Consider the following 25088-nt stretch of genomic DNA (forward strand, 5'->3'; position numbering starts at 1 on the left):
TGAGGAGCAGCAGTGTAAAGCAAGATTTCACTTAGCAGGGCATTGGAAGAGATGGAGAAGGGAGCACTGCTAGGGTTGTTTCTTGCTGTGTATCAGGGCACAAGGCCATTTCCACTCCATCATAGGACGGGCGCTATCCCGCCTGCCGATATCCCGACACTGCAAGCCCAGCATGGGACTAAAGATAGGCGTCAAAATCCTGACGCCTATCATTAGTCTCACTACGATATCCCGGCACCCGGCATACCGAACGAAGGTAAGCCGGGTGTTTTAGCATCTAGCCGCGGAGGGGGGGGGTTAGGTTTAGGCACCCCCCAGGAGGCTTAGGGTAGGGCACAGGTTCTCAAACTCAGGACCGCAAACAGTGCATGTTTTCAAGGTCTCCTCATAGAATCACAAGTGAAATAATTAGCTCAACCTGTGGATCTTTTAAAATGTGTCAGTGAGTAATGAATACACCTGTGCATCTACTGGGTGACCTGGAAAATGTGACCTGTGTGGTGTTCTGACGATCGAGTTTGAGAACCACTGGAGTAGGGAAAGGGGGGGTTAGGGTTAAACACCACTGGGGGGGGTTAGGTTTAGAGTGCAGGGAGAGGGGGGGTTAGGGTTAGGCACCACTAGGGGTGTTAGGTTTAGAATGCAGGGAGGGGGGTTAGGATTAGGCACCACTAAAGGAGGAATAGGGTAGGTGGAGGGTTAGGGTACTTACCACCCCCGTCGGGATTTCCCATCTTCGGTCTTCTGGTGTCGGTATATGATTCGGCGGCTATTCAGCCGTCGGCATTACATACCGATTCCCATAGGACTTGACTTTTGCACCAGATTTAAGCTGACAGAGATCAGACGGCCTCAGCTGCTGGACACTATATTGCTGGCATCAACCTTTTCCCAGGCTGCTCCCGGCCCTCCTCCCCTATGTGGCAGGGAGCTTAGTGAGTTATTTGCTGGGAGACCATCAACACCTCAAATTAAACATTCTTCTCAGATCGTGAGTGTTCTGTGGTCTTCCCTTATTCTCCGAGCAGGAAGAGAAGTGCAGCGCAGGTGCAGTGTCGGAGGATGAGGCTGATTAGAGCAAGTGAGGGGCCAAGGTCCTAGAAACCTTGGGGAAAATTTACCAAGCAGCTGTTTTTAGAAGCCACCACTTCTCACCATTTTTAAGTTTGGGTGTTTGGAACCCATCCTGTACTCCACAGATAGGAGGGGACACTAAAGGCAGAGGGTTGTTAGAGTAAGTGTTCTGTCCGTTGAACCTCAACCTTGTCACCTGTACATGCTCCTGGTGGCTGTGCCTCTCCAACAACTAACAGAGCCACAGATCTCACACTGCAGGTGGGTGCAACAAGAAAATTGTAGCACACACACACATACACCCGGATTAACACATGGTGCAATTTCCTCCAGGTCCCCTCTCTCAAGAGGCCCCCTAATCCCTTAATCAGCTGCAGTACCAGCTGTAAGACAGAAGAGGGAGGTGGAGTGCGAGCAGGGGGCGGGGCTACACAGTACTGTATTGTTGGTGCCAGCAGCATGGGAGAGAGGAGTGGTGGAGACGTGACTAGGGATGGCCATCAGTGAAACAATCGCCTGGCAACCATTGATGTTTTCATCCAACGATGGTCATCCCTGCTTTAATAATTGGCAGACAGCGGACCATTCAGGAAGTGGGGACTGCTTCGCTGGTCTGTGCCATCAATAGGAGAGAATCATTGGATCTCCACCATGGATAGCAAAACCATCGACCATCAGTGGTTAACCATTGATGATGGTTAACTATCGATGGTCATCCCTAAACCTGACTATCCAGCACTGTCTGTGTGTATGTATGTATAACTGTGTGTATATGTGTGCGACTGTATATGTGTGTGACAGTATGCATGTGTAGAAGTGTGTGATTTTATGTATTTGTGTATAGGTTTGTGACTTTATGCATGCATGTATATGTGTGTGACTGATATATGTGTATAAGTGTTTGATTTTATGCATGGGTGGCTGTATGTACAGTATATGTGTGTGCATGTGTATATGTGTACGACAGTATGTATAATTGTGTGATTTTATGTATGTGAGGCTGTATTTATTTGTGTGTGTTACTATATGTATGTGTAAATGTATGTGACTGTGTATGTATATATACCCCCAAACAATCCTGATTTTGGTGGGAGAGTCCCAGCGGCGACACCCGGGGCTGCTGCCCGCCACTGAAAAGGGGTGTGGTCTCAAAGACAGGGGTGTGGCCTCATGGACAGGGGGTGTGGTCTCGCGGCCCGAACCCCATCTCTGCCCTGTGGTTATCATCGCTGGGTTGGTGCTGGAAGTGCGGAGTGCCGACTCCCTCACTGTGACAGGAGCCGAGTGCTGCACTTAATTCTTCAGTGCAGCACCCGGCTCCTGTCACTGAGGGGGAGCCAGCACCTTGGTGTCACCCCTCGGCAGGTGGCACCCGTGTGTGCCCTGCACCCCCCTTGAGACGCCACTTGACAGTCCTGCTTTTCAGATATTGTCCCCCCACCTAGGGCTGCAGTGTCCCACAGGGAGAAAAGAAAGGTAGGAAATGCTCACATCTGCTGTGCGCTCAAGGCAAAGGGCCAGCCTAGCAGCTGGGGAAGCAATGTACATGAACCCTGGGTGACATGAGATGGGGGCATAATGTGTGATCATGCCCTCTTTTTCATGTACACGCCAAAGGCTTACATTCAAAATCCTGATCCCTGCATCCTCAATTTTGCTTTTTAGGGCCCTCCAGCCTTAAGGGGGAGCCCCAAACCTTAATCCAGCTTTACACACACAAACACACAGTGTTTGAAGTGCTCCATCTTAGCTTTTGCATTCCTTGCAGAGTCCCCTTGTCATCCTCCTGGAGACTCCTGCAGGTAATGTCCACACAGACACTTCCATTTATCAGTGAGGCATATGGGCACTACCGTGGTGGGGGCATATGTGACACTACTGTGGTTGGAGCATATGGGATACTACTGTGGTGGCGTCAACTTGGGAACTAGTAGTTTGGCGATATATAGTACTACTGTAGATAATGGGGAACAACTGTTGGAGCATATGGTGCCAGCAGTCTCATGGAGCCTGTGCATTTCCTTTTTTCTCTTTTGTGATTTTATATATATATGGAAGTACTTTTTCCATCGAATACCGGGAATTCAATGGTTGCAAGCCATCTGATGCAGCTTTCCGATGCCCATTCGATGGTTGGATGTTTTTATTCAGCTGCGGACACCTGCAAGTGGTGTTCGCAGCTCAGATAAATGTGGGGCATGCGCACAGCATCTATACTCAGTGTAGAGGAGAGTGCTGGGCACATTGCCACAGTGACGTAGACAGGGGTGCCGCGAGGCCCTGCCCCCTTTCACATAGGCTCCACCCACTTTTCAAACACACGTATAACCATCGCGATGGTTATGCTATTTAATGGTTGTGATGTGATGGCTAATTGTCATCATATCATTGGATTTGATGCTGGAAGCCTGTCAGCCATTTGACGCCGGGCTTTCAATGTCCATCCCTAGTTTTTTATCTAACTAAAAATGTATATTACCAAGTGCAGTCATGTGGAGGGCGGGGATTGGGCAGATCGTTCTCCGTCTCTGAGCAAGGACTTTCATGCAGAAACTCACTTTAGAGAAGGGAGGAAGGAGTTCCCAGTCCCCATCGGTCCCACATGGGGTAGTGCAACTGCATAGGCTGACACAGACTGGTCCCTCCCTGTTCCTCTCCTGCTCTATGTGTGTACCTGCCCAATGTGGCAGTGACAGGCAGCATGTAGTGCACTGCACAGATGAATAGGCAGCGAGTCTGACTGTGCTGGAGGAAGTACAGTAAGTGTGGCTGTGTGAGGGCAGGGGAGCTCTAAATGCATTGGATCTTCTCATTACTTATTTATGCTGATGTAAGCATGTGTAGATAGCTAAAGATTAAGGAGTCTATTTAGTATACTAAAAAGGCTTTTCTTAAGCATTTCAGCTCTATTGTCTCCACATTTAGGGGCCCATTTATCAATGAGTTTTATCATATGCAACAAGTTTTAAAACTCGTTATGTATGTTTGAAAACTGACAGTTGGGAGCTGTTTGCTGGAGCACCATTTATCAGATGACAGGAGCTGATTGCTGGAGCACCATTTATCAGATGACAGGAGCTGATAGCTGGAGCACCATTTATCAGATGACAGGAGCTGATTGCTGGAGCACCATTTATCAGATGACAGGAGCTGATTGCTGGAGCACCATTTATCAGATGACAGGAGCTGATTGCTGGAGCACCATTTATCAGATGACAGGAGCTGATTGCTGGAGCACCATTTATCAGATGACAGGAGCTGATTGGCTTGAGCACTATTATCATACACAGCAAGATTTAAAACTCCTTGTGTATGATAAAACTTCTTGTTAAATTGTCACTTTAGTTTAGTGAAAAGTGTGGAGATCCCGCCTTTACATTCCTGCTGTCCGGTTCCTGTAGTCCCCATAGGTAGCAATTTATAAAAAATGAGAGAAACTTTGCTTCTTTCATCTTTTGTTCCAAACATAACGCTATCTCTGGGTGGTGCCATGTCTGCTTGCGCTGGATAAAAGCATGGAAGACACTGCTATCTGCCTGCTTTCTCCCACAGTGCAGTGCATGTGCACAGGGCTAAAAGTATGTTCTTTCACATTTGTGAAAGATGGCAAATAGAGCCCACCAGATTTCTCCTCACGGGTCAGGTCCTTTTTTTCTTGGCCTGTCCCTGTGTTTGTTTTCATTCTATGGGGACCATTTTGTTTTATTTTATTTTTTGTGGGGTCAATGTCTTCTTTTTCCTGTGGGGGGTCAATTTGTGAATGTTTTTTTCCCCGTGAGAGACTGCAATTGCTAAGGCACGCCATTAATGAGGGACTGATTTTGTGCCTTAGAAATGTTAAAATCTTGTTAAGTGTGCCGCGAGTTGAAAAAGATTGAAAATCATTGAAATAGAGCACTATGGCAATAGTTATACGTTTGCCCTGATTCCTGATTATTTTGAATTCCACCACAGGTCTGCATGTATACAGTGTAGTGCCCTGGACAGGCTGGGCAATGTCCTCTGCCCCCTCCCCCAATTGTTCCAGTACCGCGTATTACAAATACTAAATAAAATAGGAGCCACAACTGTAGACCTTGAAGCTGGCTGGTTACAGCATTGTGGTTGAGATGTATCAAACCATGGAGAAAGATATTGGGGCCTATTCATCATCACTTATATTTTACAAAAGCAGCTGAAAATTAACATTTTCACATACTTTTGTAAAAAGTAAGTGTCAGTGCCATTCATAAAGTTCCGAAAAAATATTTGATGAATACCTCCAAAACATTTTTTAAACTCGCAGCAAGTTTAAAACATAGTTATCACTAGTGAAAATAATTATGTCATGATGAATAAGCCCCACAGGGTTAAATGTACTAAGCCTTAGGGGGAGATGTATCAACTCTTGGAGATAGATAAAGTGGTGAGAGATAATGTACCAAAAAATCAGCTCCTGTCATTTTACAGGCTATAGGGCCCATTTAATACTGAGTTTTATCATACGCAATGAGTTTTAAGACTTGTTGTTTATAATAAATGGTGCTCCAGCCAGTCGGCTCCCAACTGTCATTTTTCAAACAGATGACAGTTGGGAGCTGATTGGCATCATTATCATACGCAATGAGTTTTAAAACTTGTTGTGTATGACAAAACTTGTTGATAAATGGGCCCCTATGTTTGAAAAATGACAGTTAGTAGCTGATCGTTTGGTACTTTGGGGGCAGATGTATGAAGCTCTGGAAAGTGATAAAGTGCAGAGTGATAAACGACCAACCTCTCAGCTCCCAACTGTCATTTTTCAAACACAGCCTGTAACATGACAGTTGGGTTTCTGAGTGGCTGGTCGTTTATCACTCTCCACTTTATCATTTTCCAGAGCTTCATACATCTCTCCACTCTATATCCCTCCAAAGCTTAGTACATCTACCATTTACAGTCTGTGTTTGAATAATTACAGTATAAAATAATGAATATCTGCACTGACCTACAATTATTGAAAAGAGAGAGCTATTGGACATTTTTAATGGGTGGTTTACAAACGATAGGTCTTAATGAACATATCAGTTTTGGAGCATTTCTTTAATAATCCTTTTGACCGTCTTGGGTGTAGTCAATTTGATGTTATTATGGTTATCAGGAATATTATGATTGATTTGAATTAAGATCTATAAGGATAATCGTGAATTATTGTTTTATATTTGAATAAGGACATAAATAGAGATCATTTTAATAACTTTTGAAAAACACATTTATTATCACTATCAGGATATTAATTGAACAATTTATTTTTGGAATTATAAAATTAATTAGATAAGGGACATTCAGCATTAATTCTCCGTATATAAAGGAGATATTAAAGAACTGAGTAATTATGATCAATTAATTCACATCATATGGTGTTTGTATATTAATAGGTTGGTTGTTTGTGTTTTTTTCACTATCACTATGGATTTATAATTATATATATATATATATATATATATGGAATTAATTAATTTTTGTCCTCAAAATTCTTCACACACACCCTGTGCAAGCTCATTTATAATAACCTGTGTTAGCTGCCATTTTGGTAGTATGATAGAAGCTATGGGCCTGATTCAGAGCCGGACGCAATTAGCGCTCGCTCGTCCAGAAAATAGGAGTGGCTATTCAAATGAACCGTTCGCTCTTTGCGGTCTGTTCACGCCTCTAGGCCTGAACGAGCGAACAAAACTTGCAGTCGTTTTTTGGAAAAATACGCCCCCTGGCCGCTCGCATCCTACGTCATGTCCGCTATTTATTAGATTAATCGAGTACATCGACCAGCGTATGAACTGCTCGCTATTGTGGTTGGTTTTTGCTACCACAATCTTGTGAGCAGTTCTGGCTATAAAATAACCCAGTGACGTGGTCAATGACGCTGCTGTTTTAATTATGCACACCCATAAAACACCCGTTTTGACCTTTAAGCGCGCCTGCGTTCTGATCTCCACTCCCCGTTTTCAAGCACCTTCCCCTGTTACCACCCACATACGCCTCTTTCTGTCACTCAAATTATCAGGCATTCGCTATTTTGCGAGCACATGAATTTCGACCGCACTGACTGGTTTGCGCATGCGTATAACGATCCGTACGCATGCGCAGTTGGGCAAACATCGCTCGGAGCGAACGAGAGACCGCTTACGAACGGCTCTGAATCAGGCCCTATGTTTGGTGACTGTCTTGCCTTTAAAAGCCATTAGTTGGCAGGTGAGCTTTAAACCAGTTAACATTTTTTCAGTTTAAACTCTGTGATAGCAGCTACCAGGTTTCCATAAGTATGATAGATAGATAGTGTAGGACCTGCAGAGAAGTGGGGTCCCGTGATGTGGGCTGCAGGCTTAAATACATTGATCAATCCATGAACCAAAACCCCATTATTTATTTATATATTATTGTGAGTGATTTAACAATGGTGAGTGCTGAGTTTTCTGCTTTTATTTATATACATATATATTGGTGTATTTTTTTATCCATATAGATAATTTATGTGGGAATTATATTATATTATTAGCACTTTAGATCGAGTAACACTATAATTATATTTTTGGGCACATTACATGCACATTTCAATTTTTACAATACACATATATTTAATAGAATATATCAGACCTATGAACAAAACCAGCAATATTATGTCCATGTATAACTGATGTGGGGATCTACAATGACTCCTAATGCTGGCCATACACACTACAATTGTCGGGGCGATCCGCCCAATATCCGCGGAACGCCCCGATAATTGTAGCGTGTGCGGGTGACCGGCAGACAGACAGACATTTCCTGTGTTCTGTCCCATGGAAGGAACAGGGAAATGTCTCCTCCTCTGGAGGCGGAGCGCAGATGTCGGGGCTAATACACTGTGAGATTATGCGGTCTGGCAGGCATTTTATCTGGATGTGTATGCCCAGCTTAAGTGACAGAGGATAATGAAATTGTATCAGTTGTATCATAAGTAGCTGACAGAATGATGCTATGATATTTTCTGCAAGTTCAAACAATGAGGAATGTTTCATTCCAGGGATGTGAGACATTGATCACATTCAGTTACAAATGTTGCACATTAGGCATGTAACTAAATAATGTAACATCATAACAAGATTTATGGATATACGAAAGAGCTTCAGCTATTTATTTATTTTTACAACAAAAGCAGCAGTATATCATATACATTTACTGTGGGCACATTATTTCCAGGAAAAAGAGACACTCAAATATATGTAGCAGTGGCAATTGTCAACTTAATGGCAGTGTTTAATTTTTACACTTGCCTATATTTCAGAATTAGATATATTAGCTAAAACATTACATTATTTTGACAACACTGGATCCTGATGTTGAATTATTTATGAATGAAATGTTATATACAGTTGGTAACATTTGAGATACAGCCAGTGGTTTTATTTTAAATCACATTCGCATTGTGTTTTTTATATTCTAAGTTGAAAATTACATAAAAATTAAATAGATATTTCGCTTTTTTTTCTTCTTTTTTTAGAGATGGATTAAAAGTTATGTTTTATACAATAATATTTTGTTATGTATTTTACATTAGTATGGGTCACTGAGGATTATACACTCGTCTATTGAATAGAGTGATTACAAATGACCAGTTCTTGAGTGCCCCGTAATAGGAACACTTTTTTTTTTTTTACACTATTTTTGAAAAATTACAGTTAAGGGATGATCGGTTGGTACTTTCTCTCTCTCTCTCTCTCTCTCTCTCTCTCTCTCTCTCTCTCTCTCTCTCTCCATTATCTCTCTCTCTCTCCATTATCTCTCTCCAAGGTTTGATAAATTCCTCCGCATATATTTTGATGAGGTTTGCAGGTTTCCCTTAGGTCAGTGTTGGCGGTTTTATCTTGTGATCTTAGTATCAGATTTTTTGGGGGGAAGGTGATCTGATGACCCTTATATTAATGTATGTAGTGTAACCTTGTGATACTAATATAAGTGATGGTGGGGTAATGTGTGTGATAAATTGTCATTTTAATATTTATGGTCATTTTATTTGGTTGATGATGCTGCCAATATACTGAATGTGATGTGCTTCAGTATGTATTTTGTCCTATTGTACACTTTTGCTTAGGACATGAATAATTGCATTATGCTCTATTATACTATAGGGTCCCCCTTGTCTAAAGTGCCCCAGGACCCCCAAAGCCTTAATCCAACTCTGGGCATGATACAAATATTCTTGCAAAGGGTGCCGGTAAACCTGGGGCTGACTTTGGGTGTAGAGATTACTTCTGCTGGACAAAAGCACTATAAGGATAGACTGTCTGCATTAAATCAAACAGAATAGCAATACTAAATATATAGTACATTTTATGGTGCTACACTTTGGGATCCATTCAATTTGGAGCGAATAAAGGGGAGTTGCGGCATAGAAATGCTGGCGGGGATAAGTCGAGATTCAATATCACCACAGACTTTCGTACCCAGCTCTAGGGCTGCAAACAAAAAAAACCTGCTAGTCTAGCTGTAATGTAAATGTGGCATATACTGTAGCTGCTAGCTGTGTTGGCTGCTGTTTAAATGAGAAGTCACTATATATATATATATATATATATATATATATATATATATATATTAGAAACAAAGTGAAAACAGTTCTTAATGACTAATACCAAAATATTTGCAAGTATAATAATAATAATAATAATAATAATAATAAAATTTGCATACTTTCAATTATTTATAAAGTCATATGTAGACCATTCAGCGAGAGGGTTGTGGTATAGTAAATCAATAGTACCTAGATAGACACCCAATAGATTGACAACAGATCAGACAGACAGATCGACAGGAACAAAAGGTCATCAGGTACACATGGTCGAAACACATATGGTCAAGATGTTTTTTTTTTGTTTTTGTTTTGTAATTTAAGCCTAATCTTCACCCTAACTCTTACCCTAGTGCCTGACCCTAACCCTTCCTCAAATGCCTAGACCTAACCCTCCCCCTGGTGCCTGACCCTAGCCCCTTCCCCAAATGCCTAATCCTAACCATCCGCCTAGTGTCTAACCATAACTGTCCCCTTCCAAAGCCTAACCCTTCAGCAAGTACTTAACCTTAACCCTAAAAAATGTCTACCATTTGTCCCTGTTGACCTTTCATACTGTCAATCATTTGTCAGTCGACCTTCTGTCCCTGTCGACCTATTGCCTGTTGGCCATCTGGTGTCGACCTATTGACATTATTATTACATTTATTTTTATCTGTTTGGGACTGGCCCTGCTTCTTGTTACTGGTATCTTTCCAGGTGATTTCACTGGGTATTGTCTGTTTAACAAGTAACACCACAATCCTGTTTCTGTTATTGCCATATTATACTTTTATTTATGTTATTACTATTTTTTTTTGTGCACTAAGTGGAACTAATATCTCTAGTCTGGGCTTTCAATTCCATTGTGCTGGATAGTTGGGTAACGTACATACAGGTATATGCACATATTCCCTCAGACAGACCCGGCAAAGCGGTGGGTATAGAAGGAGTATCACTCCTGATATATTGCTGCAACAAGGTGATTTTGCAGAGATAGAGAGAATCAGCCTTATTAATCCACAATGATAAATAGGCCTCTCAATGCTTATACATCTGTTATGTGTCACATGTGACTCTCCAAATATCAATATATAAGCTACATGAGCAATATCCCTAATTTTCAAATAATAATTGATGGTTACTTTGTAAATACTGTCTTCCCCTCTGCACAATCTGACAAATCTGGTAATGGTGGGGTTATAATGATGGTTACATATGATGGATTTCATAGTGCAGATAACGTATCTGGTAGCATTATAGAGTTGTAGATTTATTAGGATGTATTTTACAGGATGTTTTTACATATTTTCATGTCATGTGTGTATATTCATTGTCTCTCTATGGCAGCAGTGGCGAACCCTGGCACTCCAGCTGCTGTGGGACTACATATCCCAGCATGCACTGCCAGAGTTTTGCTATTAGGGAATGCTAAAACTGTGGCAGGACATGCTGGGATATGTAGTCCCACAGCAGCTGGAGTGCCAGGGTTCGCCACCACTGCTCTATGGGGCTATACACAGAATAGCCACTGTATTAGGTGAACTTGCCAAATTCAGGGCAGGGCTTCCCCCACGACCCCCAGAACAGCCTAAACTTTTCTTGGCATGCATTCAACAAGGTGCTGAAAACATTCCTTAGAGATTGTCAGTCCATGCTGAACATGATGGCATCGCACAGGTGCTGAAGATATATTGGCTGCTTGTTCATGGTATGAGTCTCCTGTTCAACCACATCCCGTACGTATCAATCTCCAGAGACTTGTATATGAACATTCTAAGTAGAGATGAACGGGTTCGGATTTCAGAGATCCGAACCCACCCGAATTTAGCAGATCTGAGTCGGATCCAAGCAGGCTCTGGGTTTCCCACCTGAGTCAGATGTCAAAACCGAGGCAAAACCAATGAGTCGGAAATCTCGTGGTTCGCGAGCTTACGTCTCTATGATCAATTTAGTAAATAGGGATCACGCGGCGGATGCCATTTCACTCCGGCTGTGGAGACTAAACAGGGAGGGTGGGTATTGTAGGGCTGGGAGAGTTTCTGGTGTTGTGCTGTCTGCTGTGTCCAGGGCTGGTGCACTGCTGATCTATTCTGGGCTGGTGCTGTCTGCTGTGTTCTGGGCTGGTGCAGAATACATCTGGGCTCTGCTGTGTCTATCTGTGCCCAAGTTCTGGTCTCAAACAAAATTAAATAAAAATAGTAAAAAAAAAAACAATAAAGTGTCTTTTTGTGTAATATTTTTCTGTGTGTGCGCGTGCGTGTTAGGCTTAACCGCACAAGATCCAGCCAGTAATGCAAGTTGCAACCTAGTGCTGCCCGACTCCAGTCATGATCAATTGGTGCTCTGGGCTCAAGTTCTGGAGCTGAAAAAAAATAAAAATCAATTGTCTTTTTTTGTCTAATATTTTTGTGTGTGTGCACAACTACATGTGTGTGAATTTTGTAACCGCACCTTGGCTACACTATTGGTGTTTGTGACACTGCTTCAAGACTGCAGAAAATATGGAGGGCTGTCACATGACAGGAGAGCAAGGCCAAGAACCACATTTTGTAGCTGCCACCAGCAGTGCAAGGCCGTCAAATTCTTCATCCTCTATGAAGGCCCATGCCCCAGGGCTTAAGTCATGCCATCGATATGGCAGCTACTTGTACTGAAGTTAAGAGAAAAAATTTAAAGGAAATTTGCCTTTAAATAAACAAAAATGTGGCAATATGCCCTTCACTACACGAAGTGGCAAGGAAAGGATAAGGCCTTGGCCTTTCTTTAGGAAGACTGCTGATTCTGACAGCCCTTTGGAAAAAACAACTGTGTGCCCTGAGAAATCGAAATCACAAATCCCCGAGGAGAGTGCAAGTGTGTCCGCGGTTGCCATGTGTGAGCCAGACCTAAATAATAGTGTACTGGAGGATCCTCCAAGTCCAAAATTTGTGTGCCCTCTGTAAATGTGGGGAAGGGCAGTCAACATCTTGCAGATGTAGTCAGTGAGGATGCTTCTGTGGAATTGCACATGGAGAAGGAGGATATTTTGGTAGTTGAAGGTGCTAAGGATGATGAGGATTTTGATGAAGAAGATGTTGGTGATGAGGATGTTGATGCCGAGGATGTCCTTTGTGTAAGTAAGGCAACAGCTGTTGCCCATGTATTGAAAAAGCAAAAGCCCATTGTTGTCATGCCGGGGCAAAAGACAAAAAAATCCACTTCTCACATGTGGAATTATTTCCACCCAAATCCGGACAACAGTTGTCAAGCCATATGTAGCCATTGGAAAGCAAGACTGCGCATTCATCAAATATCAAAGTGTATGTTGCCAAGTTCCAAAACTCAAAACGTAACAAGTCCAGTGTCACCTACCTGCTCCCTCTCTGTGGGATCCAAGCGCCTTCGATCTCCAACACCAACACCTGCATCATCATCAACATCCTGATTCGTGATCGGAAGTAATTTAAAAAAACAATTGACTATTAAACAGTCCTTTGGGTAACAGCTGTTACACGTACTTCCTCTATTAGTTTCATAGTGGATCACTGACGCCATGACGGCTGTGCTAGTACTAGATGGTGAAATAATAAAAAATGAGGATGATAGTGTGGAGGAAGTGCAAAAGGAGGATGAGGGGTAAAATTGTGTCCTATCTGACGCTAATGTGGATGTTGAAGATAAGAATGTGATTTGCGTAAATCAGCCACCAGTGGCAGCAGTTCTTGCTAATGATAAAAAGAAAATCAGAAAAGCAACGTCTTGGGTGTGGAATTATTTTAATCTAAATTCTGAAAATAGTTGTGAAGGCATCTGTTCCATTTGTAAAGCCAAAGTTAGCAGAGGAAGGGACGTTAACCATCTAGGCACCTCCTCCCTGTTTTGTCATTTGCAGCAAGTTCATGCAATTTGTTTAACAAAATTATAATTTGGAAATTAATAACAAGCAGTCCAGTATCAGTTACCAGCAGTTTGGACATGCAATCTCCACCACCAACACCCTCATCATCAACCTCCTCCTTAATAATTGAAGGTAGTCCTTCCAAAAAATGTTTTGTGGGGGCCCAAACAAACCAAGGAGTTCAGCCACGAAAGTGTAGGTCCTAGTGGCTAAAGTGCTTGGTTTGTTAGACTGTGCATGTCCTTTTTAATATCCCACATAAGAGTGGGTGGGAGGGACAATTCCATCTTGCACCTTTTTCCTTTACATTTGGCACAATTTGGGGCATTGCCGACTGACATTATTATAGTTTATTAAACTGCCATCCTGTCTGCCACTGCTGTGTGGTTATGTTTCATACAGTAGATGTCCTATATTGTTTTAAACTGCCGTACGTTTGTACCGCTGCTCTGTTGCTTACTTTAGCTAGCCAGCTCACTGCAGCCTTTGACCTGTATTGGTGATGTCGAAGCCAAATAATTGGTCATGATCATTTGTAATTATTATCTGACAATCTAGTCGTCTATGGCCTGATGGGGGGTAGATCGGACGCTGTCCTGCGTTGGCGCGATCTGATGCGCATGGGTATGTGTATATATATATATATATATATATATATTTAAAAATGCAACTTTTAGCCAGTGTATAGGAGACAGGTTCTGTGTATGTCTGTGGCAGATAATTGAAAAACACACACATACTGTGTGGTGCAGACGAGTGTTTTAAATGCAAAATTAGAGACCATTGTCATAAGTCTGACTATCATTGTATGCCTAAAGGAACTAACGTTTACATTCCAAATAGGCAGAAGAGGCCTTTCATTAGCCATCAGACATTGTGACTCCATCAAGTATCTATCTGCTGCTCATCTCTGATCAGAACAACTTCATTGTCTGTCATTTGTTGAACTTAGTTCAGACAGATATAATATCAAAAATACCAGTTACTGGATAAAGCTATATATATATATATATATATATATATATATATATATATATTAATTAAAAAACACATATTCAGACACACATTAACGAATAAAATACATACAGCACATATTTGCATGATACACAACACATACATGCAGCACAGTGCTTGCGCTGCGTTCAGACGCACAACACACACTGATGATTTCCTGTAAATATCTCACTATTACTTATGCAAGCACATATGGAAAAGGTTCCCTAGCATTAAGAAAAGGTTTTGTTAGACAATCATTATGCATATATGATATTTAAGGTATACAACATGGTAGACATGGCATGTTTGGTACTATACTGACACCCTGTTTATTTCCAGATATTCAAATCTATCAGCGAGGGAGTCGCATCTTGCATTCGATGGTTATGGATTATAGGAAATTATTGGTTAGAATGTATACTCTGTATGTAGTGTCTTAAACCAGTTAAAGAAAGACAAAGTAATCTCAAGACATTGTTGGAGAATAGGGACATACCCCTAGTGACAACATATGAACTGTCCTATGAACTACAGCGTACTACAAAGACCAAGAGCAAGAACCAATGGAATTATGTTTGTATGTCTACATTGTTGTTATTATGATCTGTAGGGTATATAACCTGCTCACCGGTCCCAGTCAGTAGCCAATCTTCTTGGATGACCACAGGCTTCTGGAGTGACGACTGTATACTGGGACCGGTGCGCATGCGTATGTATCAAGCTGTACCTTTTGTATATACTTGCTACTTTACGCTAATTGTTTAGATCAAAGTGCGTATTATCCTTTATGCGAATAATATAACTTTTGTGCTTTGGAAACACAGTTGGGCTGGAAAGCAATTATTTCTTATTCGACTTGCAGCGCTAAAAGCAACTAGCGATTAAGGGGTATTCATAGTGATAAATAGTGAAATCAATATTGTGAGCTGTGAGGTGGTTGAAAATGCCTAGACATGCTACAAATTATGTGGTTTTAGCTGTTTATATCATTTTTTGGAAAAAATACAGATCCAAAACCAAAACCTAAAAACTAAACACCAAGGAAAAAAATCCCAAACCAGATTCAGATCCAAAACCAGGGGAGATCCAGATCCAAATCCAAAACCAAAACACAGGGGTCGGCACACATCTCTAATTCTAAGCCATCAGCAGTTTCTTAGATACTCCGATACCCCGTCTGGTACCAACAATTATTCCACGGTCAAAGTCACTTAGTTCACATTTCTTCCCCATTCAGTGTTTTGTCTAAAAAACAACAGGACCTCTTGACCATGTCTGTATGCTTGTATGTATTGAGTGAGTTGCTGTCACATGATTGGCCAATTAGATATTTGTATTAAAGTACAGGTGTACCCAATAAAGTGGCCATTGAGTGCCTATATATTAATATAGATTACGTTAGTTTCATACTTACTATAAATGTTCAGCTTTCGAGGTTTACTTTTGGTCCTAAAGTGAGCCTCACAGGACAGCTCCATCTCATTCATCTCCTTGGTGACATCCAGCATGCAGGTGACATTAGGGAAGTTCCCTTTGTAGGAGACACAGTTTCTGAGTCTTTCGTTAGTGACAATTTTTAAATCCACCTCCAGGCAGGAACACTCGCTGGCAGGTAACGAGCAGCTTATCTTTGTTTCTTCATTGAGTTTTATCTTGTCCTCTATGTTCAGTATGGGAATTGGAAGGAGAGCTGGGGGAAGAGAAGAAGGTTAATATTACACGTGTGCAGTGAACAATCCTGACGTGAGGGAATGTCAATGGTCAAACTGCCCCTACAGTAACAGCCAGATAGTAGCGAAAGACGGGTCCACCTGTGGCTGCCTCACATAGGACCTAATTCAGAGTTGCACGTGGCTGCGGCCTTTGCCACGTCTGCATCTTTACCAATGCCGCGGCTGATTTTCTTAATGCCGGGACGCCCACATGCAGCATCTTACGATGGTGCATTTCCGTCTTACTGCATCTTTAGATGCACCACCAGTGCACTGAAACTTCCACCGGCCCTATCACAGTATGGCCTCTCTTGTGAGCGGTTGTCTATATTTGGACAAAGCCGCTTACAGCGACATCCCCACGTCTGCTTAGCTATCCCCCTGTTACTTGCCAGGAATGGGCACTGAAGTCCACAGACCCCTTATCCAGGGTAGTTGTTCTCAACTCCAGTCCTCAAATACCACCAAAGTGGGTTTGGGAGTGCCTAATACCACTCATCGCCGTAGCCAAGCACCACTAATTTTCCTGCGCACCTCTATGGGGAGTGAGGGAAATTCAGTACTGCTATTGGTCACAAAGTTCCTTTTCCCAACTGTTCCAGAAGCACTTTGCAACAATCAGGGCACAAAATTGTTGTTTTTCCCTTACGTGATTTTTTCGGCATTTTTAGAACAGAGAAAAAACATCCCACCCAATAAAAGTATAACCAACAACACACCCAGGTCTCATACATTGTAGTGCTCCTTTGTACACTTTTTTTTTTCTTCCTGTTTTGTTCTATTTAATATGCAAGGGAGCCAAATAAAAAAAAACATAGGAAACAAAGAAAGCAAAAAAAAACAAAAAACCTGGGAGTGGAGAGGAATGAACACAAATAAAATAATCTGCTTACCTGTGCTGCACCTAATCAACCACTTAGCCAATTCCCATTGTAATCAATCTCATCCCGTTACCTGCCCACTGCATTTCTATGAAATATATTTAAGAATTCCCTATTTAACTGACTAACCATTTGTCGAAGCCGGATAATTGGCTGAGACAGGATCGGTTTAAAATTAGATCGGGGCGACGCCATTTTGCGAATGGCAATGAGACGCCATTTTGCGAATGGCCGCCCAGCGCCATTTTTAGTGAATCACGCCATTATAAGTACATATGGCGATGCTATTATTTAGCGTCTTGCGATTCCCACGTAATAGAAAGAAGTTAAATGTCCTCACCATACAAATACAGACAGTCACTAAAACATATAAAATGATTAACCCTGCAAAGCACGTACCATGGTGTACTCCACTAAACACATAGTCGCACAGCGCTAACTAGAGTCTTTTCCCAATTCCCCAATACTTACACACTGCACACTTACATAAAAGGTACCTTAACATTAAAGTGTAATATTCAAGGTTTATTCAGTAACTGGGTGCACTGCTATAGACCATCAATAGGGTTAATTATTAATACTGTAAATACAGGTTGAGTCTCCGATATCCTAAATGCTTGGGACCAGGGGTATTTTGGATAATGGAATATTCCGTATTTTGGAATATTTGCATATCATAATGAAATATCTTGGGAATAGGACCCAAAATATACACACAGAATGCATTTATGTGTTATATACACCTTATACACACAGCCTGCAGGTAATTTTATACAATATTTTCAATAATTTTGTGGCTCAAACAAAGGCCCTCATTCAGACCCACTCGCGAGCGGCTGTCCGCTCGCAAGTGGGTCGATGGTCCCCACTGCGCATGCGCACGACGGAGGGAGCTCCGTCGTGCGCATGCGTGAGACCCGACGAGCGAAGGACTTTCCTTCGCTCGGAGTGTCTCATCAAAGGGGGCGTGCTGTCGATGGTGACTGACAGCACGCCCCCTTTGGTGGGCGTGCCGAGGGCGTGCCTGCCAGACGGAGGCGTTCCCAAGGGAACGCCTACCGTCTGAAGCCGGCCCCACTGACATCACTAGTGATGTCAGTGGGAGTGATTTTGGCTCTGACAGAGCCAAAATCACTCCTAGCCTTGCGGTTGAAAAACCCAACCGCAGGCTTCTGCTCACAGTTTCGATGGTCGCGATGGTCAAGACCATCGCGACCATCATTCTGCACGCTCGTATATGCTGTGGGTGGTGACCCACAGCTATACGAGCATCCAGGAGGATGCTCCATATTAATGGAGGTGGGCCTTGATTCAGAGCGAGCACTCTGGTCAGAGCGTCCGGCTCTGAATCAGGGCCAAAGTTTGTGTACAGAAGTAAAATTCAGTTATGTTTCATATACACCCTATACACACAGCCTGAAGGTAATTTTATACAATATGTTTAATAATTTGTGCCTTAGACAAAGTTTGTGTACATTCAACCATCAAAAATCAAAGGTTTCATAATCCCAGTCAAGTCAAAAATATTCCGTATTTCGGAATATTCCGTATCTTGGAATATTTGGATATGGGAGACTCAACCTGTAATACACTATCCAGTACATAATTAGACCAATATATACATATATATGTCCAGGGCAGTGCTAGGTTCTTCTGCCGCTCCCCCAGACTCCCGGACTTGCTTCAATGCTCTGGAATGATGCCCACATCTGAAGAAAAACATTCTGCTCAGACAGGATGGATCTACTGCCGCATCTAATGGCTTACAGTGATCGCTGTTCCTGTATATGCTGGAATTATGCAACACAATATACTTTGTATGTAACATATTAAAGCTGGATAAGTACTAATTCTGCCTCTTCATGGACTGGCCACACTCGCTCTGAAATCAAGCATTTGGAAACCCCCCTCTAGAAATCCTGCGTTTGCCACTGAGCGCGTGCGTATGTAACAACTGTACCTTGGGTCTGTATGATTTACTTGCGCTAATTGTATTTAGATCACAGCGTGTAACCATCTGTTTTTATATTGAATAATATCTTTTTGTGCTTTGGAACCACACTCGAAGTCTAAAAGCATTTATTTCTTGTGCGACTCATAACGCTGAATAGCGACAATTTTAGAAGGTATAAGAAGGAATATTGTTAGAAGGTATAGGCAGAGAAGGTATAGACAGGCAGGAATAGATACATTCTAAAAAATATCCCCAAAAATTGGCAAATTTTTTATTATTATTAAACTAGGTAAATAATAGCTAATTGAAACCTAGTTCACTTTAATTTTATTTTAATAAATATGAAGGTTTGTTAATAAAATGATACTGAATCAAGTTTAAATAGCTATTGTAATGTTATACAGTTTATACAGTTTTAGGTGCCATTGTAGCAAGATATTGTAATCCATGTTATTCACTTCATCTGTAAGTGAAGTTAATGAAGTGTTAACACAGCTCCTTAGGACCGCCCATCTCTGCTGCTGTGGTGCAAGTGGGGGGCACATCAGGGAGTTTGGAGCAGACTGGAGGTGATCCTGTTAAGATTGCTGATCACAGCCTGGGTAGCTGTGGGCAGCCTCCTACAGTTGTGTTTTGGTTTTAGCAAAAACCGCCTTCAAGCTTTTTGGGTTCGATTTTGTTTTTTTGATCTGGATTTATTAAAAAAAATATATATATAAAAACAGCTAAAATCATGTTTTTATCCGGTTTTAGGGCTTCATTCAGAGCTGCTCGTAAGCAGCCGCTCGTTCGTTCCGAGCGATGGTCGCACATCTGCGCATGTGTACGGGTTGTAATACGCATGCGCGAACCAGTCAGTGCGGCCGAAAATCGTGTGCTCGCAAAATAGCGAATGCCTGCTAATTTGAGTGACAGAGTGAGGCGTTTGTGGGTGGTAACAGGGGAAGGTGCTTGAAAACGGGGAGTGGCGATCCGAAAGCAGGCATGCCAAACGGTCAGAACAGGCGTTTTAAGGGTGTGCATAATTAACAAAGCATCGTCATCGACCACGTCAGTTGGGTGTCTTTTAGCCAGAACTGCTCGCATGATTGCGGTAGGAAAAACCAACCACAAGAATAGCGAGCAGTTCATACGCTGTTCGATGTACTCGATTAATCTAATAAATAGCGGACATGACGTATGATGCGAGCGGCCAGGGGGCGTATTTTTCAAAATAACGACTGCATGTTTTGTTCGCTCGTTCAGACATGGAGGCGACCACAGACCGCAAAGAGCGAACGGTTAATTTAAATAGCCACCCCCTTTTTCTGAACGAGCGAGCGCAAATAGCGTCCGGCTCTGAATCAGACCCTTAGTTCCAAACTTGGCGAGAAGACCAGAGCTGCGATTCAGTTTGACTCAGAACCCCAAAGTTCTGCTGTGTTGGGTTTTCAGCAAAACCAAACCGCTCATCTCATAATGTTAGTTACCTTTTCTTTTCAGGTACTTTGTACACAACCTAAAAGAATATTTTTTCCTATCTTTTCATTATCTTTTTTCAGTAATAAAATAAAGTTATCCACCACATTCTGCAGTTAGATTGCCCTTGCACCTGGCATTTCCCATTTCAAAATTATTTCTGAAATAAGCATTCGCTGTGTTAAGAATTAAGAGAGTGACTGAAATTTGCCCCAACAGGTTTCATTGTCATAGCAGTGCCAAGTATTCTTAGCAGTAATAATAAGCATCAAATAAGTTTATTAAAACATCAGTCATGCCCTGCCTACAGTCATAAATGCCTTTAGCTAATGTAGTCTGGTTACACACTATTGTGCGTTTGTAAAGCACATAATAGTATGCTAAAGCACTGCTTAGCTAAATATGCTTGACTAGTGAGTCATGGCAATCTTAACTGACAAGCTGTGCTTTGACATTTGAGCTTTTTGTCCTAAATAATCACCATTTAAATCATAGTGATGATAGGGCATGTATATCCACAACAGTTACCCAAGTCTGTGGAATATTTTTTTTGTGTGATAAAAGTGGGAAACGATTGCAGTTTTAACAAAATCTGGGTAACACTAGATGGTCACTTTCTTCAATCTTTAATACCATTGAGATATGGGTACTGGATCATTACCCAGTGACCCAGTTCCAGGACACTCTCCTGGGCACAGTCATTTTATCCAGTTACAGACCACATAGGCTGCAAGCTGCTCCATTGTTCTTAAGCAGGTATATGAAATGCCAAGTTACAGTTAAACCAACACTAAGTTCTACAATCATGTTTAATGTGTGGAGAACCGCTCCCTTTCCTGGCATGGGATGTTTGGATTCCCCGCAAGCACAGAAAATAATTTATGTTATCAGATGGAGGTGGGACACCTGTTTCCTATGGGTATTTTGCACCCACCATGGGATGGGTGCATGTCCATATATCAGAGCCATAACTAGACTTTTTGGTGCCCTGTGCCAGAGAGAGCATTGGCACCCCCCTCCCCATTTTTTAAATAGGGACATAAGATAGTTCAAATAAAAAATGGCCATGGCCTCATGGGGAAGGGCCAGGGAAGAGAAAGGGGAGGCTAGGTGATGCTGGGGATAAAATAAGAAGCTACAAGCGAGAATGATAATAAACAGGAAAATTGACAGGCCCAAACAGTGCCCCCTGCCCTGTGCCATGGCACTGGTTGCACCATCCTAGTTACAGCCCTGCCATATACTAATGAGGACAGTTACAGCTGTGGACTTAAGAACAGTGGGCCGGACAGGCTGCCACCTGTAGACGCACAGATTTTCTGCATGCACGGGTGGACTGTGGCATTTGCATAAGCTAGTAAGTGGGCGGCCATCCGGTAAAGTGTCCACAGATGCATCTGACTCAGAATTAGCCCCATTTATTCTGTTCACAGGCACAGAGGGAGAAGACATCACATGTGACAGCTTAGGGACATTAATCAAACTATATACAGTACCATAGATTATACACCCCAAATCCACTTTGACAATGTGGACAGGGGCGCAGAGAGGGGGTGTACTAATTACCCTGGCCCAGACTTGTTGGAGGGGTCCGGGGGAGTGGGGTTGGTGATCACACTAATCGCACTCCCTGGATTTTCCCCTTGCTCAGGGGGTCCCCTGTTTAGCGGCACTGCAATTATTTTTCTATTCTTTTTCTAAGGGGGGCATGACTACACCTTCTGTAGTTGGGCCATGCCCCCCAAGAATTACTGGGGCCCAGATCAGCTCCCTATGGGCCTGAGTGTGGACTGATAGACAGTTACAGACAGAGGCGGGCCTGGCCGGGGGGCAGGGTGCCATGTGCCCCCTGGGCCGCAGCGCCATGCGGTCCGCGGGCAGTCTGTGTCTCTGTGACACAGCTGCACCGCGCGTGTAGCGCTGACCGGATGGAGTTCGGTCAGCACTACATAGTGACTGACAAACACACAGCCGCCGGCGCCAGCAGCAGTGTGTTTGTTTTAATTAGCAGCCAATGAGAGTCTGTCAGACTCTCATTGACTGCTGCTGCGCCCACTGCCGGAGCAGCTCCATTTTCCGGCTCCTGCAGTGGGTAATGGGAGAGACATCATGACGTCTCTCCCATAATGCAGAGCGGGCCGGCCTGGGAGGATGGACGGAGGAGCGGATGGCGGCGGCAGGAGCGGAAATGCAGGTGTTTTGGTTTTTTTTATTACGTGTGTCTACTGCACTACAAGGGGGAGACCACTACTGGGGGCACTACAAGGGGGAGAACACTACTGGGGCACTACAAGGGGGAGACCACTACTGGGGGCACTACAAGGGGGAGACCACTTCTGGGACACTACAAGGGGGAGACCACTACTGGGGGCACTATATAAAGGGCTTACTACTGGGGGCACAAGGGGCACTGCACAGGGGGGACCACTACTGGGGGCACTGTATAAGGGGCACTGCATAGGGGGGATCACTACTGGGGGCACTACTGGGGCACATGAGGGCACTGCATATGGGCACCACTACAGGGGGTTGCCCCTAATCTATTTTTACTTTACATTAATCCAATATGGACCCGCCTCCTCCCTGAAACACTTGAGGGGGGGCGCCTTAGCACACACGTTCCCTGGTCACCCTGGCTACATGCTACTCCTCTGCCAGGGCTGCCTGCATGCATTTGCCCCCCAGGCTAAAAGTTGCCAGCCAGCCGCAGGTTACAGATGTGTCCTTATACACCTAGCATCAGCGGCGACTCCTACCCTCTTTGATGAGGGGGGCTGCCGCCACTGAAAACGTCAGGATCACTCACCGGCTCCTGCCTCCTCCTCCTCCTGGCTGGGTCCCTGAACCTGCGTAATCGATCAGTCAGGCGCTGGGACCGGAACATGCGCACTAGCAGCGGGCATGTCACCACCGGCTTCCAAAGGGCTGCATTGTCTGCAGCCCCAAAGAGCCGGTTAGAGCTGGCGGAAAGGCAGAGTAGCGGCTTCCTCCTGGAAGCCGCTCTCTGCTAATAGCAGCCCGGACTGGCAGTCCCAGGGGGAGGAGACACCTCCCTCTGGGGCTGCCTGTTGTATATGTGACTGGCAGGTGGCACTTCCAATAGGAAACCACTGCCAGTCCCAGCATAGCCAGTGCAGTCATGGACTGCACTGACTACACTGAGGTGGTGGATTTTACTGGGGGAGGCTGCAGCCTTGCAGCCCCTAGGAAAAATCTGCCACTGTCTGTGCTCCATACAGACATACAGCCATACAGACATGAGACGCCCGGCATTACTGAGCCACTCAAAGAGGAGTAGCGTACCATCTTCTACTTTAAATTTTGCATCTTATATGCAGATGCAGCAAAACACCTGTCAGTGTACCAGAAACGCTGGGCCTGCGACTTTATCCCCACAGGAATTAGTTTTAATCATATACAAAGTCACAGATGAATCGCAACTTTGTGTGAGAAAGGCTGCACCGCTGCGTCGCAGCACTTATAGAGATTCTAACTCGGTCGCACACAGATGTACACATGTCGCACATCAAATTGACCAGTGCAATGTAGTGTAGTGTATAGTAGTTTTGTCACTCCCAAATAGGAAGCACATTTTGGGTGAGAAAGATGCTCGGTGCAACCGTGTCGCTCGGGTCCTATCGTGCCGAGTGGGGCTATTTGGCACAACTGAAGCCGCTATGTATGAGGGCACATCTGTAAGTGATGGAGAGTGTGACTGAAGGATGTGGTGGGGGTAATAGGGAACAAAATGATTTGGGAGCAAAGTGAATATTCCATTTACAAGGAGAGAAAGTATTGAGTCCTCACCTGGATACTTCCACTCTCATAGTAATGTCAACAGTGTGTGGAGTCTATGGTTATTATTTATATGTATTAAAAGTGACTACAAGTCCAATCTTTTTTTACATCCAACGGTGGATTCTGTAGTCACAAAGGATTTGTGTTTTCATATATTCATCAGAGAAGCGAGACTTTTTGCAAGGGAATATTGTGTATCCAGATATCATATAGTTAACAATAGCACTGGAGGTTGCTTCCTTCAAAATAGCTTACAATCATAACAACTTGCCTCTCATATATGGACATACTTGCCAACTCTCCCTGATTGTCAGGGAGACTCTATGAAATACAGTAGTAGCAATCTCCCTGATTACACCCCCATTATGTAGCTTGTTTTTGGGAAATAAAGAAACCAGACCTATATACATTCAAATGGGATCATCAGTCCCATTTCCCTGCAGTGTTTATAAGGCACAATGATCCCTATGGCTACATGCATTTTCATATAAGGTTTCTCGTGGCCACTTATATTGAAGCCCTTGTAAAACTCAATACATGAGCAAGCCCTGAAAGTATAAGGGTGTTTTCATCACCAAATAGATCTTACTAACTGCTTTGGGGCTTGTTTACATTTGTGTGTAAGTCAGTATTATGACACGCCCCTCAGATGTAGCAGTACACGCCTATCACATGTATGACACGCCCCTCAGATGTAGCAGTACACGCCTATCACATGTATGACACGCCCCTCAGATGTAGCAGTACACGCCCACTTTACCGTGCTCATAGGTGTTGCTTTCACAATCTC

The 25088-nt window shown here is 43.3% G+C and overlaps 1 protein-coding gene across 1 annotated transcript in view; it reads right to left on the reverse strand.

The window, feature by feature from the left end:
- LOC148515544 (intercellular adhesion molecule 5-like) overlaps positions 1-25088 on the reverse strand; it is a 45611-nt gene that overhangs the window by 14757 nt on the left and 5766 nt on the right. The window contains exon 2 of the mRNA XM_088479862.1: positions 15910-16185. Within this exon, the coding sequence (XP_088335988.1) occupies positions 15910-16185 (276 nt within the window). The remainder of the gene's footprint in view (positions 1-15909; positions 16186-25088) is intronic.

This window comes from Taudactylus pleione, unplaced genomic scaffold (assembly GCF_031769625.1).
Source record: "Taudactylus pleione unplaced genomic scaffold, aTauple2 ptg000248l, whole genome shotgun sequence".
Lineage (NCBI taxonomy): Eukaryota > Metazoa > Chordata > Amphibia > Anura > Myobatrachidae > Taudactylus > Taudactylus pleione.